The sequence below is a fragment of the Ictalurus furcatus genome, chromosome 19 (genome assembly GCF_023375685.1).
Source record: "Ictalurus furcatus strain D&B chromosome 19, Billie_1.0, whole genome shotgun sequence".
Lineage (NCBI taxonomy): Eukaryota > Metazoa > Chordata > Actinopteri > Siluriformes > Ictaluridae > Ictalurus > Ictalurus furcatus.
Window position 1 is genome coordinate 20,065,152 of NC_071273.1, and position 19,031 is coordinate 20,084,182.

Sequence of the window (19,031 nt, forward strand, 5' to 3'; positions counted from 1 at the left end):
CTGAAAACAGTGAACTCTGCGGCAAAAATTGAACATGGTCTTCAAATAAACAGCGTTCTTTGTTAACAGTTTGCTAAGCTTCATTTTCGCTAATCATGGTTGATGAATGCGCTGCCAGAGTTTTCATTTACGCTCCGCAAGTTTACGCTCGCCATTCCGACACAAATCTCACGTATGGGCGGGGCTTAACAGCGATTTACTCTAATTGGATAGTAAGAGTTGGATCGACAACTCCCCTCACCAGGAAGTAGAGACTTCAGTGGTGTAAATTTTGGAGAGTGTTCTGGATGCACTTCTCTGTATAGTCCTCTGTACAGGCCTCAGTATAGTCCTCTGTACAAGCCTCAGTATAGTCCTCTGTACAGGCCTCAGTATAGTCCTGTGTACATGGCTTCAGTATAGTCCTCTATACAGGCCTCAGTATAGTCCTCTGTGCAGTCCTCTGTACAGTCCTCTGTGCAGTCCTCTGTACAGTCCTCTGTATAGTCCTCTGTACAGTCCTCTGTATAGTCCTCTGTACAGTCCTCTGTATAGTCCTCTGTACAGGCCTCAGTATAGTCCTCTGTGCAGTCCTCTGTACAGGCCTCTGTGCAGTCCTTTGTATAGTCTTCTGTGCAGTCCTTTGTATAGGCCTCTGTGCAGGCCTCTGTATAGTTATGTTGACATGTTATTATCATAACTTATGACTGCATTTCACTCTGGAATACGTCACTGTAATGGGTAATATCGCAGGTATTACACCCCACAAGCTATCGTCCTTAGCAAAGCGCAGCATTTAAGTTCAAGGATTTTAATAGTGCTCAAGCTCCAGGGCATCCACAGAGCATATGATGCATACTTATTCAGAAGAGATCATTAAAGAAATTGTAGGAACTATTCAAAGTTTTTTATTCAGCATTTCCCATCTACCGAACATCTCCTCAAGCACAGTCAAATGTGACAGCTAACAACTGGATGTCACTGTCAGCGTGTATAATATAACAAAAGACCGTATAATTTTTCCATGACAGAGTAAAGAACAGTCGAGGAACTCAAAAAGAGAGTGAGTCATGTCTCCCGAACCATGTCCCATTTATCACTGTAGAGCTCCTAAGCCTCTGATTCCTGTGGAAGCTGATGTGGTCTTCTGCTGTTGTAGCCCATCCACCTCAAGGTTCACAGTATTGTGTGCTCGATGATGCTTTTCTGCTCACCACGGTTGGAAAGAGTGGTTATACCGTATGAGTTCCTACAGACGTCCTGTCAGCTCAAACCAGAGCATTTCCACCCACAGAACTTCTGCTCGCTGGATGTTTTTTGTATCATTAGGTGTAAACTCTAAAGAGTTTTTGTCTCAGTTTCTGAAAACCTCAAATGGCACCAACAAACATGCCACAGTCAAAGTCTTTGTGATTTGATAATTACGAATTAAAAGCGCATAAATGTCTTATAAACTATCAGGATTACAGTTACAGAGGTCTTGAGAATTGATTTATACTTTGTGGGGACTCCAGATGGGACAGTATATGGAGTGTGTGTGTGTGTGTGTGTGTGTGTGTGTGCTGAGCAGGAGAACCTTATTGCACAAATTAAGCCTCCATCAGCACTTTAGCTCTGCCCTTTTACATGGCAAGGGCTGCAGGAAACAGCTGGTCTGCCAGCAACCGGTAATAAACAACCCTCCACTCCAACAGCGAGAGAGAGAGAAAGTTGTGTGTGTGTGTGTGTGTGTGAGATAGATACATAGATGGATAAATAGATTCAGAGAGAGAGAGACAGAGAGGGGAGGGGGCAGGGACAGAGACAGAAAGAGGGGGGAGAGAGAGGCAGAGAGAGAGACAGAGAGATGGTGGGGAGAGAGAGGCAGAGAGAGAGAGAAGCAGAGAGAGAGAGAGAGAGAGAGAGAGAGAGGTGGCAGCTGGTAGGGAGGAGAGGCAGAGATTTTGATCTGCATTTTATATATAAAAAAAAACACTTTAGCCAACTATGTGTGTGAAAGGGAGAGATACATAGATAGATAAATAGATTCACACACACACACAGAAAGAGAGAGAGAGAGAGAGAGAGAGAGAGCGAGAAAGAGCGAGAGAGAGAGAGAGAGAGAGAGAGACAGAGCGAAAAAGAGAGAGAGAGAGAGACAGAGAGAGGTGGCAGCTGGTAGGGAGGAGTGAAAGAGGCAGAGATTTTGATTTGCATTTTATATCAGCCTAAACTGCCTAAATGTTTTAGCCTAAACGTGTGTGTGTGTGTATGTGTGTGTTGAGATGGATCTAATTCTAATTCTTCATTCTCAGTGGGGGTGCAGCTGCTAAGGTGCCTGGTCGTGAGCGTGTGTGTGTGTGTGTGTGTGTGTGTGTGTGTGTGTGTGCGCGCGCGCGTGCGTGCGTGTTTCTCACCTCCTCGTTCTCAATCTTCAGTGTGGAAAGACGAGACTGGAGCTGCTGATAGCGGAGAAGAAGTTCAGCCTGCACCTGCGGTATCGCCGTGATCTGACTCACCTGCCAACACACACACACACACACGATAAACACATATACACCAAATATGCAAACATACATACACACAGAACACACGCATATATGCACAACAGACACAAACCCATTCATACACACACATTCAGACACAAACACCAAACACACACACACACACACAGTTTCTGGTTTATCTCTAACCCGCTATACTTATCTGTGTAATGTACAGGGTGCAGTAGTGTGCGCTACGTTTGATGAGCACTAGGTGGCGCCTGACCTGGTCCCCCATGTGAGGCTGGAAGTTGAACCGAGCAGGTGGTGTGAACGCAGTGGGGTGAGTTTCCATAAAGCGCTGGCGGTCACTGCGGGGGTCTAGACTCTCTACTGCCCCCTCCAGGATGTCCAGACCCTCGTGACGAGACGTCTCCAGACTGTACTCGGCCGACAGGTACGTGCGCAATGCTCGGCTCAGGCTGGAGTGGTAGCCCAGGTCACAGCACTGGCACACACACACACACACAAAAACCCTTTCAATTGTAACAAACATCCAGTCACATGACTCATGTGACAAAAGGTGGCTTTACTGGTCTACAGAAACTCCAAAGAAATCATCATTTCAATCCCAAGCTCTCACTTTCTGTACATTCTGAACTTTTTTTAAAATAAAATCATAACCTTCAGCAACGTTATGAAGAAAGAAACTCTGCGAAGAAATTCTATCAAGTTGGCACCACATCTAAAACTGAATAGCATAAAACTTTCCTTGACACATTACATTAATGTTTAATTCACGGTCACACCTCTCTCAGCTATTACCTTACACTCACCCTCCACTTTAATAGGAACACCTGTGTGCGTGCTCATTTATGCAGTTATCCAGACATTCAATCGTGTGGAAGCAGCGCAATACATAAAAGCATGCAGATACAGCCTCAGTTAATATTCACATCAAACCTAAGAATAAAGAAAACAGTGCGTTCTCTGTGACTTTGATCATGGCATGGTTGTTGATGGTACCAGATGGGCTGGTTTGAGTTTTTCAAAAACTGCTGATCTCCTCTTATTTTCACACATAGCAGTCTCTAGAGTTTACACAGGATGGTGCGAAAAACAAAAGACATTGACATGGACAGCAGTAATCGAATTATTGACCTTATTCTGAATAAGACAATATTCTGATTAAGGTGTTTACATGAGTTGCTTTTAGAATATTCCTTTCATGTTCAGGTTTTACATGTTATAGAACATAGATGGATTAACGGCACACGTCATTACGTCACCACACCACGCCGTTCCCTCCAGAATTTCACATATTGACATACAGTTCGTCTTCGTTATGGTACCGTATACAGTTTTTTTTATTTTTCATTTTATGAAAGCTTCAAGTGCAGTTAATTATTTGACATGCTATACGTGCAAATACACGACTGCTTGAAGCCGTCTATATAGTAGCTGAGATACATGTATTTCTCCTACTCTATACACATGTATTTCTCCTACTATATACACACATGTATTTCTCCTACTATATACATGTATTTCTCCTACTATATACACATGTATTTCTCCTACTATATACACATGTATTTCTCCTACTATATACATGTATTTCTCCTACTATATACATGTATTTCTCCTACTATATACACATGTATTTCTCCACTATATACATGTATTTCTCCTAGTATATAGTAGCTGAGATACATGTATTTCTCCTACTATATACATGTATTTCTCCTACTATATACATGTATTTCTCCTACTATATACAAATGTATTTCTCCACTATATACACATGTATTTCTCCTACTATATACATGTATTTCTCCTACTATATACATGTATTTCTCCTACTATATACATGTATTTCTCCTACTATATACACATGTATTTCTCCACTATATACACATGTATTTCTCCTACTATATAGTAGCTGAATAATTGAATTTACACAAATGAACCAGTTCAAAAGTTTACACACGCTTGATTATTAATACTGTGTGTTGTTACCTAGACGATCAACGACTGTGTTTATGTTTTGTGAGAGTTGTTCATGAGTCCCTTGTTTATCCTGAGCATTTAAACTGCCCACTGTTCTACAGAAAAATCCTCCAGGTCCTGCACAATCTTTACTTTTCCAGCATCTTCTGCATATTTGACCCCTTTCCAACAGAGTTTATATGATGTTCAGATCCATCTTTTCACACTGAGGATGACTAAGGGACTCGTACATGACTATTACAAAAGTGTAAACATTCACTGATGCTCAAGAAGGCAACACGATACATTAAGGGCCAGGGGGGTGTAAATTTCTGAACAGGATGATCGGTGTAATTGTTATTATTTTGTCTTATTGGAAGCATGTAAATATCTTATGTAGCTTATTCAGGGCAGTACTAAATAAAAAAAATAAGATCTTTAAACAAAATAACACCAATATACACTGATCATCCTGTTCAAAAGTTTACACCCCCCTGGCTCTTGTAGCGTGTTGCCTTCTTATTAACATTTTGCAGATTCTGCAAGGTATGTGTAAAATGATGACGACAGCTGTACATTATGGCCATGCCCCGTATTCTGTTGACCTTGTGGTCAGTGTACACACTATTGGTTCTCCTGATTTAAAAAAAAAAAAAACAAAACAAGAAAAAAACCAAGACAACGAAATCACTGGTAGCATTTGAGTCTTAAGTTGCTTATGCAGATGTTTCAGTGATGTTTAGCGTCTGGTGTGAATTCTATGTCAGGTTGTGTCTGAGGACAGAATTCTCACCCACTGTTTTCACAAAGCAGTTTGCAGTTCATACGCTGCGACTTTTCCCCACACAGAAGGTTGATTATCTCTACAGACGGACAAGCTGAGTGGTTAATTCAAAGCGTTTCTCCAACCTCCTCGAGCTCTTTAAGGTTAATTCAAAGCTGCTCTAATCAATGCTTCACACTTTCTGACACACACACACACACACATTCTCCTGCTGTCTTTATCGGCTCCGGCGCCGAGTGAAGACGACCTCGTTGAAGGTCGAAAAGATGCTGCACTGTATCGAGGCGAACATTGCTGACCAGACTAAGCCTGCTGTTAGCTCTAATGAAGAAAATAAAATAACCCACACTAGGGACAAGGCTCGAAGCACTGTTATGTGCGTGCAAGGTTTTGCACATTTATTTTAGCACATTTCCCTGCTTTTATATCAGCACCTACAGGGTGTGAATTTGCTTTCTGTTTCAGCTCTCACTGCCTTACTGTTAAATGTACATCAGGCAAATCAATACTGAAGTACTGATACTTCCCATCCTGACATTTCCTGCTACAAAAATCTCAGCGCCGTGTGTTTCTTCATCGCACTGAACACGAAGCCCGTAATATTAATATTGTAATATTGCAAAAAATGTCAATGGCTCAGGATAGGAACATTTTCTTCCACCTCATTCCCATGTTCCCTGATACACACGTCCTACAAAAAGAAGACAGGAAGGTGTGTAATGCCGCTCTGGTAGAAAGAAAGCAAGTATAAAGGGGTCACGTCACATCCATTAAACAATAATGATGTGATGCAGTCAAGTCCAGAATTAATGGCACCCCTTGAGAGAATATAAACATTACACACAATTCAAACGAAAATCATTGCCATAAGAACGTGTTTAGAACTTTAGTTTTTATTAGAGGAAGCATTGGAAAAAATATTTTCCGCTTGCCTTGGGGTATAAATACGAAGTCCACCAATGCAAAATCTCTGCCATTCATCACCATGTGGAAAACCAAAGTGCTTTCAACACAACAGAGACAGATGGTTGACCTGCACCAATCACATAATGGATATAATTAATTTTTTTAAAACATAAATGGCATTAAAAATACCATTACGCATCACAACAAAGAACCCAAAGTGTCTGATAGTGTACCAGCTCCATGACAAGGTTTCTGAAAGGGCTGCAAGAAAAGAACTTCTAAACCATTGGAATTAAATTGTGTTGTGATCAGATGAGACCACGTCTTCCTCAAGTACATCATCAGCATCATCAGTTTGGAAAAATGGGACTGCATATAGACTTTACGGTGTTGTGATTTGTAAAACATGCTGGAGGATGATTAATTGTTTGAAGCTTTTTAAAAAATGTATATATTTTTTTTTACCCCATTTTCTCCCAGTATGGTAATTTGATAATTCCCCACCCAATAGGTACGTCTCCCATGTCATACGTCCGCTACTAACCATGGAGGGTGAAACCTAGGGGGCTTTCACACTGGCAGTTGAGTCTGAATCAGAGCATGGTTTGCATGAATAAATTGGTAATGTGAAAGCTGTCATGCGGACCAGGAAGCGCCCTGTGGTACCGAACCCGAGACTACATGTAGGAGGTGGTCTGAGTTCGGTTGTGCTGGAACTGATTCCCGTGAACTCGAACTCGGGTCTGCACTTGTTCAGGAAATAATCTCTGCATGTGTTTTAGCCGATGACGACATCATTTGTTTTTACAACATACGTGTACCATGAGTCACAGCGGAACGTTGTGGGACACAGAAGCGGTCCACTGCTGCGCATAATATCTGCTGTGCAGAATAGCACCAAAATAAAAAAAAAAAAAAACAACAAAAAAAGAAGTCATGTTCTCCATGAGCGTTCGTGATTACGTCAGATGAACGCAAACGCACTGGGGTTCGATAGAATCAAAGCGAGACTGAAACCAGACCAATGTGGACTGCCCAGTGTCAAAACCACTGTAGAATATGCTTCCTCTGAGACATGAAGCTACCGCATATCTTCCAAATGATGCTCAGGCTATATCACAGGGCAGCACCTGAACACTTGGAGGACAGCTCTATCTACCCTATCTCTATCAGGCATTACATCAGCATTGGTTACAGTTGCTTTGATTGACTGAGGAGAGTATGGAAGGTCATCCCTCCCACCCACAGAGCACACTCTCACAGCGACAGGGCCAACACTTTTCTGGATTTGAAGCTGCTGTGTTGCTGGTGATTTGTTGTGAAGAATAAAGGCATTAAGATATTTTAGCTGAAAACCCGGTTACCTCTGCCATGAGGTTAAGATTTGGCCATAGATGGATCCTGATCCCAAACACATACACAAATAAACACAGAAAGAATTACAGGACAGAAAATAATCTCAGAATTTGAACCCTATTAAAACCCGTGTTCGGAACTGACAAGAGCATCTACGCGTGTGTAAATCGACGAATACCAAGGAGATGGAAATGTTCCGTTTGAACACCGGAGTGGTCCAAGACCGGTGATATTAATTGTGGAGCTGTTGATCACGTAGCGTAAAATTGTTAATTGCATATGTTATTCATTTTTTCCTCCTGATGGGTGCCAATAATTTTGGAGATGACTGTAAACAGAAAGCAAATTCGTAAGAAAATGTTGATTTACACATTTACCATTTCACACCATGGAAACAATAAAGATCTTCTCTTTGTTTTTAAAATATCAGGATTCGTATCAGGATATTAGCCGGAGTACTGCATAGAAAGTAAATTAGCGATATAACCCATCCCTACTGTATACTGTATGCGCCATGTGTGTATGTGTACGCCTTTGTGCCTCGGTGTGTCTAATTATAGTCTTGATCCCTTTTTCTCTGTTATGCAGCATCTTTGTCTTAATTATAAAAGTATTAATTATACCGAGCATTAATCAGGACTATAATTCATCAGTGCTTAGCGAGGTGATAACAGCAGAAAGAACTTTATCGCCGTGCTACGCTTAGCACGCAACACATTCCCGCTAAACTAAATCAGCACTGTTTTTGATACTCACGTCAATCAAGTGGGACAGGTCCTGGATGTAGTACTTAAATAGAGCAGCGTTGGCAGCTTCCAGAGTCAACAGATATTCGTTGCGAGCTTTCATAACCTTCAGCTTATTCTCAGAGTATTTGGCCTGGCGCTGGTGAGGAAGAGAGGTGAGAGAAACAGGAAAAAGGAAAAAGACAGAGAGAAAGAAGAAGGAAAAAAAAAAAAAACGCACAAGTGGGAGTTGATAATATGCTCATGTCGGTGATATTAAGACAAGCCTTAGCTTGGCTCAGCTGAAATATTTGGTACAGTAAATTGGTGAATGCTGCTTTAATTAAACCCCTTCAGCTGGAGCCAGAGTCCACTGATAAAAAAAGAGAAGAAAATGAAAGTGGGAGGCTCACATAGCTAAAATTCACTAAAACCCCAATGATAACAATTATATTGACTCAGATCTTAATTTACATAGAAAAATGTACATACACACACACACACACACACACACACACACACACACACATATATACATACATACATACATACAGCATACCCATTATACATATGTGCTAAAAAATCTCAAACCATCTGAATAGGCCTGACTTCCTGTCTGAAAGGTACACTCCAGCAGTTTTAAATCTTATTTCTTTTGCATCTGTAGCATATGTAACAAGAATTTGTTTATTATATTTCCTTGTACTGAAAACATAACAACCAAAGTCAAGTACCATGTGGGTGTAATGCAATGCCATTATCTTTATCTGTGCTCCAAATATCTGTATTCAAAATGATTATCTTTGGTCTGGGGGAGGAAACCGGAGTACCTGGAGGAAACCCCCGCAGCATGGGGAGAACATGTAATCTCCACGTACACAGGGGCCGTGGTGGGAATCGAACCCCCAGGTTCAAACACCCTGGAGGTGTGAGGTGAACGTGCTAACCACTAAGCCCATTCATATCTGTATTTGTTTATAATTGATCTGTTCATTTTGAATAATGTTTTCATATTCCGCATTCGGCAAGTATACGAGCAGCTGTTGAAATCCTTAAATAAACATTTATGCAAAACAATTTTTCAGAACACTTCCATGAACTCATTATTCAAATGAATTTGTAAATAAAAGTCTAACACTATAACATCACTACTTTTTCAGAGCACAAACAATGAAGTGCTAAAGTTACCGCCAGATAACGAGTAACCACAATGACTTTTTACCGTACTGCCTTGTTGTTGGAAAGCTGGCTATAAGTTTAGGTTTGATATAAGATTCTGTGTGATTCGGAGTCTGGCGTAGTTTTGAGTCAGTGTTGTACTGGATAACTCTGTATTTGAAACGTTTATTAAAACATTTATACCGTTGTGGAATTCTCGATTTTGATTGGTCAGAAGGTGTTGATTATTTTTCTAGAACATCAAACATGACTGCAGTTATGACTGCAAGACAATTCACAGGTTTATATTAATACACTTACTTTAATATGTTATTGTTTCTATAGTAACAATTTATAACAATACGGGAAAGACTTTAGGATTTTATGGTTTGTGGTTACTCGGTAATATGACAAGATGTGCTTTTGTCTTATTAGTTTCAAGAGACAGGAAAACAAGAGGCTGGGAAGATATTACTGTTTATAGCTATTATCATGTAAGTGACTTTACACCACCCTGTCACTGATTACTTTCGCATTAACAGCAAGCCCCCTGTGTACTCTTCACTCAACAACTGCCCCCATACTTCCATTATAAGCACTTTTCTTAATTAAGGGAAAGATCGAAATTCTTGTTTGTGGTAATCATATAGTAAATGGTCTGCACTTATATAGCGCTTTTTTAACCTTAGCAGTTCTAAAGTGCTTTACACTTGTTCTCATTCACCCATTCACACACACACACACACACACACACACACACACACACACAAAAATGGTAGCACAGCTGCCATGCAAGGCACTAGCTTGCGATCGGGAGCATCTTGGGGTTCAGTGTCTTGCGCAATTACACTTTGGCATGTGGAGTCACGTGGGCTGGGAATCGAACCGCCAACCCTACGATTAGTGGATGACCCGCTCTACATATGCTATATACACATGCTACATATATGCTACACATAGTGCTGGGGGATATGGCCAAAATCATATCACAATATGGATAATTTCATATCTTGAAATAATATACATCACAATATATTAAGTTTTCTTTAAGGTCGGTGAAAATTTTATCTATACAAAATGTGGCAGACCTTACAAATGACCGTTTTCTGGTCCATGTCTGATTTGTTACACCCAAACCACGTCCAAATGACAGACTCTGTTGCTGGGAGTTTCGCTCTGTCACGCTCTTACTGTGGCTTTTGTGACATTGGCGATATAGAAGAAATAGAAAAGACTTTTTTAATCATCCTACGATATGTATCGCTATATCGCACAGCCCTCGCTACATATGTGGTAGAAAGAGATTAGTTTGAAGAAAAAGAAACACTGGAGTATCCCTTTAATCTAGCATCTTAATATTATTGGTGGCTAAAGCAGTGTAATGCTCCACCATATTAAAAGTCAGGATCCTGTGCAGACTCCCGTACCTTCTCCTTCATCTTCTGGATTTTGCGGGCGGCGTTGCGGCGCTGATGGCGCTCCTCGTTGCGCAGACTAAACACCTCTCCACCTCGGCCCTGTCTCTCGCCCTGCCGCTCTGCCTCCTTCAGCTTGTTCTCTGAGCTCAGAGTCTCGCTGTGGTATATGTGGTAGGTTTTCATCACCTGCACAGATATTGTCAAGCCATCAGAATAACACTTAACCATAAATAATAAGAGGTGTTGACACCAATGCTATCAGAACTAATCTTCTAATCATCTAATAGGGTTTGTTTCCTAACCAGATTCAGAGTGTTTTTACCATCATGGTTTTGTTTTCCTGGACTCACACTTAGTACAACAGAAGTATGAAATTGTCATGTTACTTCCTACCAGTTTTGACAGTGATGGGGAAAGTTAGGTAATCTATTGGCAGTCATTTTCATTTTTGGGGCTATAATACTGCGTTTATGACTAAATGGGAACTGGGTCATTTCCTGACCTCGGCGTAGGAAAATCTATTTAATTGTCCATTTAAGTCATAATTCCCACTCAGAAAGAGCTTCTCAAGAGCTCCAGTTTCTTCAAACTGGAAATTCTGTGATGTCAGTTTAACATGATGATGCCCAAAATGCAAAGTAAGCAGACGAAACAGTGTTTTAAGCCTTTTAAACAGAATACTGAGTTTATGAGCATGATGGTCAGGTCCTCGGAGAACTTCCTGTCGGCCAACACGCCCAACTCTCTCCGCCAACCTGCTCACATGCAGAGGTCAACGTAGCTCGGAAGGGGAAATCGGAACATCATTTTCTTACCTCCGTGCGTTCAAGGTACAAAGTCGGGGGGGTGGACGTCTTTTGTTAGCAAAAATCAAGTCAGCAAACTGTGATGAGTGTTGTATATTTTCTTCTTAAAAAAATAGATTGAACAAGCGAATACGTCTGTATGTTGACTGATCTAAAGCAAATACTAGTATATACAGCATAAATGTAAAGTAGTGCTACTTTGTTTACTGTTGATGGTATGAGCAGCCATGCTGACTTGACATCATGCCTTTTTTTAAATTGGCGTGTCCGAGACCTTTCTATACTTCCGAGTTGCTGGGGACTCTTCTTCGCGTTTTCCTAGACGAAGGTCGGAATTTTGGAGTTACGAGATCGCAGCCTCAGTCTCCTGTATAGTTCCTCTACTGTTTGCCGTTTGGGTTTTCTCTTTGTGCTAATGCTCTAACAAGTGCTAGTTTGTTCGAGTGTGTGAGAAGGTTTTTTTTCCCCAACCTTAAACTGCCAAGTTCGGACGAATGCTCTAAAGTGGAAAACAGGAAATCCAGAGTTCCCAGTTGTCATGAACACAGCAAAAAAACATGCCAAAGCAATACCTAATCCTACGATATGAACAGCCCAAGAAACCTTTTTTTATTTCAGTTCAGTACAGCAGTCGTTTTCTCACATCTGTGAATGACTAGTGGAGTAATATTTAAAAAGGAAGCCAGTCTTCCCCACATCCGTAGTGTTTTCACATGCCCACATTGAGATAATCAGGTAGATACGACAAAATACACTGTGCCCCATCTGTGTGTTTAATGAATGCCGTGTGCGTATGGAGAGTGTGAGCGCATGTACGTGTTTGTAAAGGAGGGAGATTGGGAGTAATTGTTGCCATATGTAAATGAACAGTGCTTAGCTCAGCTACAGGCCTCGCGATAAAGTTGTGATGGATTTTAACAAGGACACGCAGAAGCTCTTGAGTGCTCAAGCACCCTGACGGAACAACAGAGAATGCCATACACATACTCAGCATCTCACAGCTCTGTGTGTGTGTGTGTGGGTGTGTAAGAGAGAGACAGAGTGTGTCACTGTCCATCTGTGAAGCCAAGGATAGTGGAAATCATCAGTGGTAAAAGCTTTGTCTGATGTTTTTTTTCGAAGCTGTTAAATCACAGACAAATTCAAGTCCAATACTCGCACAAACTTTGGGTGGCATTTGACAAAACTCCACGAGCAGCTATTATATTAAAAGTATTGTTCAAACAAGGATAAAACAAGGAGAACCTTCTAAATGTCCCTCTGGAGCTTCCTGCTTCCATACAGCACCTTGTGCTAGGCAAGCTAAAGTTATTACATTTAAGCCCTGAAAACGAACCTGTGTGTAGGCAGTGTGACAGAAGTATGAAATGACAGAATGAGCAAATGAAAGATTGATGAGATTGCTGGAGCTGAGCTGTAGAGTGATCAAAATAAAGGAGCGTAGTATAGAAGACCAGCGACGGGGAGAGCGGCTCGTGTATTGATGGAATGATCAAAAACGAGAAAGACAGGATGAGCGGTTAGAAGTGAGCTGAAATGTGAGAAGACATTCGTAATCTGAGCAACGAAAATGAAAATGAAAGGACGATGAGAGGCTTGGGACAATCAGAAAGATATCCTCACCGTATAGACTTCATTAAGAATCTTCATCAGGTCCTCCTGCAACTGGAAAGTGATCTCTTTACTCTAGAGAAGGGAGAAGAAGAAGAAAGAAAGAAAAAAAACACAACACACCACCAGAGTTTATTTAGAGAAGCTAATACAAAAGGTCTAGGGTTGGGTCAAACTCATATCTAAAGCAATGAAACACCGTTTGAAACACCTGATCTAAACAGAATGGGGCGATCAAAAGCCATTTGGAGAACAAAATGCCATCCTATTACTTTTATCCATCGAGTTCACTCAGGCTTGGCATCGTGATTACGAAACAGAGTAGAAAGGCATTTAAGATTGCACCGCTATGGTTAAAAAAAAACCCAACCCCAGTTTAAAATAACAGATTAGTAGTTCATTGCTTGGTGCACTGTTCTTCCAACTTCCAGCATTCAGAATATACAACTTAAAGAAGAGAACTACGCAGTGTAGTACTATGATGGAAGAAGGTGTAGTCCATCCTGTTCATTAGCAATGCACCAACCATATGGTTATATTAATCCGTTAGGCATTTTATCCAATATCACAAGGCCAGATGGTTCTCAAAGTGCAATGCAGAATGTTTATCTTTTCTTTATCCAAATAAACCCTACCAAGATTAAAATCTTTTGCCAAAGCGCCAATGCAGAGAGCTACGACACTGAGAAATGGCCGTAACTCAATTGAGAGAAAGAAAATGGAATAAAATTGGGTTAAAAGGACCCAAAAATATCTAATATTGGCCATATAAATGAAGTGATATACAGTACACAGTGCAACTACATACCAATAAGACCACCCTAGAAATCACATTAGGAATAGCAGGCCTCTCAAAGTAGAAAAAAAAAGTGCTGCTTAAAAGTAACACAGGTCATAAAAACTCATCTGCTGTCTGGTCGCTATTCTCTCATCCACCCATTCATCAATAATCTATCCATTTATTCATCCACTATTCATCTAGTAATCCATCCGTAATCTTTCTCTTCATCCGTTATTAAATTAGTCCTTCAATTCAAATAATTCATCCATTCAATCCATCCATCCATCCATATAACTGTCCAATAATCCATCTAATAATGCATCATCCATTCATCCAACCATCAATTTATCAATTTATTCATTCACCAATTCAATAATCCCAACACCCAACAGCAATTCACACAACAGCCCAAAAGTAAATCCATCCAACCATAATCTCCTTTCATCCATCCCTCCCTTTATCCATTAGTTGATCAGTCCTTCAATCCAAATAATTCATCCATTCAACACATCCATATATAACAATACCAATAATCCATTTATCCATCCAACCATCCAGTAATCCATCCATCAGTTTAATAATCAATCTGTAACACATTTATCCATACATTTAGTCATGCATCCATTTGTCTAAACCAACATTGAATAACCTACAACCCCAATTCCAAAAAAGTTGGGACGCTGTGTAAAATGTAAATAAAAACAGATTGCAATGATTTGCAAATCTCATAAACCCATATGTTATTCACAATAGAACATCGAAAATATATCAAATGTTTAAACTGAGGAAATGTACCATTTTAAGGAAAAAAATAAGGTAATTTTGAATTTGATGGCAGCAACACGTCTCAAAAAAGTTGGGACAGGGCCATGCTTACCACTGTGTAGCATCCTGTCTTCTTTTAACAACAGTTCGTATACGTCTGGGAACTGAGGAGACCAGTTGCTGGAGATTTGGAAGAGGAATGTTGTCCCATTCGTGCTTGATACAGAATTCTAACAGTCCTGGGTCTTTTTTCGTATCATGATATGCCAAATGTTTTCAATTAGTGAAAGGTCTGCACTACAGGCAGGCCAGTTCAGCACCTGGACTCTTCTACTATGAAGCCATGCTGTTCTAATAGATACAGTATGTGGTTTAGCATTGTCTTGCTGAAATATGCAAAGCCTTCTCTGAAAAAAACGTCGTCTGGATGAAAGCATATGTTGCTCTAAAACCTGTATATACCTTTCAGCATTAATGGTGCCTTTCCAGATGTGCCAGCTGCCCATTACATAAGCACTAATGCACCCCCATACCATCAGAGATGAAAGCTTTTGAACTGAGCGCTGATAAAAAGCAGAATGGTCCCTCTCCTATTTAATCCTCTTTAGTTTAGAGGATGCAGAGTCCATTGTTTCAAAAAAGAATTTCAAATTTTGATTCGTCTGACCATAGAACAGTTTTCCACTTTGCCTCGGTCCATTTTAAATGAGCTTTGGCCCAGAGAGGGGTTTGTGGATCATGTTCACATATGGCTTCTTCTTTGCATGATAGAGCTTTAACCAGCATTTGTGGATGGCACGGTGAACTGTGTTTACAGACAATGAGTTCTGGAGGTGTTTCTAAGCCCAAGCAGTGATTTCCATTACAGAATCAGGCCTGTTTTTAATGCAGTGCTGCCTGAGGTCCCGAAGATCACGGGCATGCAATATGTATTTTCAGCCTTGTTCCTTGTGCAAAGAGATTTCTCCAGATTCTCAGAATCATTTGATGATATTATGTACTGTAGATGATGAGATATTCATAGTCTTAGTAATTATACATTGATGGACATTATTCTGAAATTGTTCCACAAATTGTAAACGCAGTTTTTCGCAGATTGGTGAACCTCTGTCCATCTTTACTTCTGAAAGACTCTGCCTCTCTAAGATACTCTTTTTATACCCAATCATGTTATTGACCTGTTGCCAATTAACCTAATTAGTTTAAATGTTCCTCCAGCTTTCTTTTCAGTAACACATTTCCAGCCTTTTGTTGCCCCGTTCCAACTTTTTTGAGATGTGTTGCTGCCATCAAATTCAAAATGACCTTATATTTTTCTTAAAATGGTACATTTCCTCAGTTTAAACCTTAGATATGTTTTCTATGTCGTATTATGAATAACATATGGGTTTATGAGATTTGCAAATCGTTGCATTCGGCTTTTATTTACATTTTACACAGTGTCCCAACTTTCTTGGAATTGGGGTCGTAATTGTCAATACAATAATCCATCCATTCACCAATCTGATAATACAATCTAAAGTCCAATACTCCATCCATCTAATAATCAACCCATGCATCTAACATTCCCTTAGTCCATTCATGCATCCATCCATCCAAAAATACATCCATTATCCATTAATCCATCCATCCCTTAAATAATCCATCCATCCATCTATCTGTCCATCCCTTTCTAAATCTCCAAACAAACAAGAAATGGAAAAAAAAGAATGACAACTGACCTAAAAGTGGTTAGTTAATTGCATAGCCACCACTTTACTACACAATACATTCAAACATGCTTATAGTGGTCATCATCTGCTCAGTGAAGGCTTGTGTAAGTTTTTGTGGGTCACCAAATTTGCATCCTCACTTTCTTGAGCAGGCGTGTGTTGTCCTCGCTGACGTGTGAGAGGCGTGTGATGACGTTGTTGAGGTAGAGGTCGCTGAGTGTGGCGTGGTCCTTGCTCTCTCTGCGCACTTGGTTCAGCAGCAGGTACCAGCAGTTTACAGGCGACAGCAGGTTTTGGTCCTTCCTGCAGCGAACACCACAAACCACATATTAGACTGTGAGGAAATGGGGAAGTATTGGCTAGGGTACAACCAACTGAAGAGATTAAAATTTAGCGCAAATCCCACTGACAAATATAATCACCCTTTTTGGTCAAAGGATATCCAATACAGTCTGAGAAAATAACCACAGACTTTACATTTAATGGAATTTGTGGAGGAAAAGCACCCTCTATGACTTGTTCTTTAATGCTTGAATGAGTTCCTAATACAAGGACTTTGTGAAGCCATTTTTTTAGTAACCACACCAACAGTACTGTAACACTGACTGGGTGGCCTCCGGGTTTGCTATTTTCTGATGTTGCTTTTATGGTTACGTCTTGCTGGTCTTCCAAAACCCACTAATGAAGCTTTTTTTCCCCCTAGCATGTCCTCAGGAAATTTCCATCTTTTAATGGGCTCCTGTACTATGATTGACTACAGGACGTTGCTTTAAAAGAAGCCTTAATTTTGCGTAAAAGAATCTCATCTCCCTTGCCCAGGACTTCACTAAATACCACGCAGGCACTACAGGAAGTTGAGGAAATGTATCCCAGCCCAAAGGAACCATATGCATGACCCTCAATAGATGCACAAAAGAAACCTTGGAAACATTCCTGGCATGGACAATATGACAAATAAATACCTTATTTTCGAGGTGTATGTTCTCTATATGCTATATATACACATATACATACATACATACACACACACATTATATATTATCTATCTATCTATCTCTCTCTCTCTCTCTATATATATATATATTATATATAATATATATATATATATATATATATATATATATATATATATATATATATATATATATACACACACACACACACACATACACACACACACACACATATTCTGACTTGTAGAGCATAGAAATACGCAGATAGGTTCCTTTTCTATTGTCTTGTCTTGCTAGAAAATACATTATTTTATTTTCATTCTGTCTTGTTTTCTGTAACTCTTTCACATCTAAACAAACAAAATAAAGTTTAAAATTCCTAACTTGAACCAGTCAATACATCAAATCCAACATGGCATTTTATCAAAGACTAAGGCTGCATCACAAACCATAAGAGTCCCAGATTCTTTAAAATTGGTAGATGGATGACAGACAGATATATGAACACAGTGATTATTTATTATTATTATTATTATGTATGCACGTTTTGGCGGTATAATAAAAGTGGCAGTTATGAGTTTTTATTTGGCAATAATGATGAGATACAATAATCTACAAAAGGTAGATCTCAGGATCTCGTATTCAGTAAGGCTTTTTGGAGCAGAAAGGTTCATCAGGCAGTGATATTAACACTGGGATCTCTGAGCAGACATTCAGCAGAATGGCCCTGTGAGGACCTGCACGACGGTGGCGCAATACACACAAGTGAAACTGTGCAGTGTGGAGAGAAAGGTATTCATGCAGAGAAAAAGGAGAGAGAGAGGGAGAGAGGGAGGGGGGGGGGGAGAAAAGGGGTCTTTTCGTCTCTCTTACACTGCCTTTTCTTTTTCTACAGATTCATCCTTTTTGCTGCAGAATGCTATCTGCATTAATGAGATCGCGCACACACACACACACACACACACACACACACACACACATACACACATACACACATACACACACACCATGACAGATGAGCAGAGTACATAAATGAAGGAGGAGCAGTTATCTCCTGGTATCTGTCTGCCAATTCTGATTTTATTTTTTGGGGAATTAAGCACACAGGAAGGAAGTAAACTACTGTATAAACAATACTGTGCAATCCTTAATAACGCTTCTACTTTTATAGCAAACTGAAACAAAAACAATCAGTGTAGCAGTCTAGGAAAACACATCAGATGTTGCTGTGGTTGAAACAAGCAAAAAATAAAATAAAATCAGGTTTTGGCTAAAATTGAAGGATTTTTTTCCCTCCATATGTCGACATCTCAACTTGAAGAAATAATAACTAAACTAACACAATGTGAAAATAATTTTCTTTTTTACATTTACTTTTTAATCTTGCCGAAGCTATCGTCCTGCAGAGATCATGTTGAGATACATGCAAGAGAGAAACATATTTCTGTTCAGTCTACAAATAGTTTTTAAAATTAGAGTCATGTGAAAAAATAAGTACACCCCATGGAAAATGTTGGCTTTTTTGACATATTTGGACAAGCAAACATTTGATCATCTTTGATCATTTGTCTATTAATAAAGTTAATATACTTGAACAAAACTACAAGGAAAATTAGCTTTCAATTA

The 19,031-nt window shown here is 39.9% G+C and overlaps 1 protein-coding gene and 1 long non-coding RNA gene across 2 annotated transcripts in view; one reads left to right on the top strand and one right to left on the bottom strand.

Annotated features, from left to right (window-relative positions):
- srgap1b (SLIT-ROBO Rho GTPase activating protein 1b) overlaps positions 1–19,031 on the bottom strand; it is a 59,312-nt gene that overhangs the window by 19,565 nt on the left and 20,716 nt on the right. The window contains exons 3-8 of the mRNA XM_053650220.1: positions 16,593–16,755; positions 13,207–13,269; positions 10,787–10,963; positions 8,233–8,361; positions 2,728–2,949; positions 2,376–2,477 (exon numbers count right to left, since the gene is read on the bottom strand). Coding sequence (XP_053506195.1) covers positions 2,376–2,477; positions 2,728–2,949; positions 8,233–8,361; positions 10,787–10,963; positions 13,207–13,269; positions 16,593–16,755 — 856 coding nt within the window. The remainder of the gene's footprint in view (positions 1–2,375; positions 2,478–2,727; positions 2,950–8,232; positions 8,362–10,786; positions 10,964–13,206; positions 13,270–16,592; positions 16,756–19,031) is intronic.
- Positions 1,789–17,497, top strand: LOC128623245 (uncharacterized). Its single transcript, XR_008388548.1, has 3 exons — positions 1,789–2,455; positions 2,680–2,898; positions 17,156–17,497. It is a non-coding gene; the product is annotated as an uncharacterized LOC128623245 (long non-coding RNA).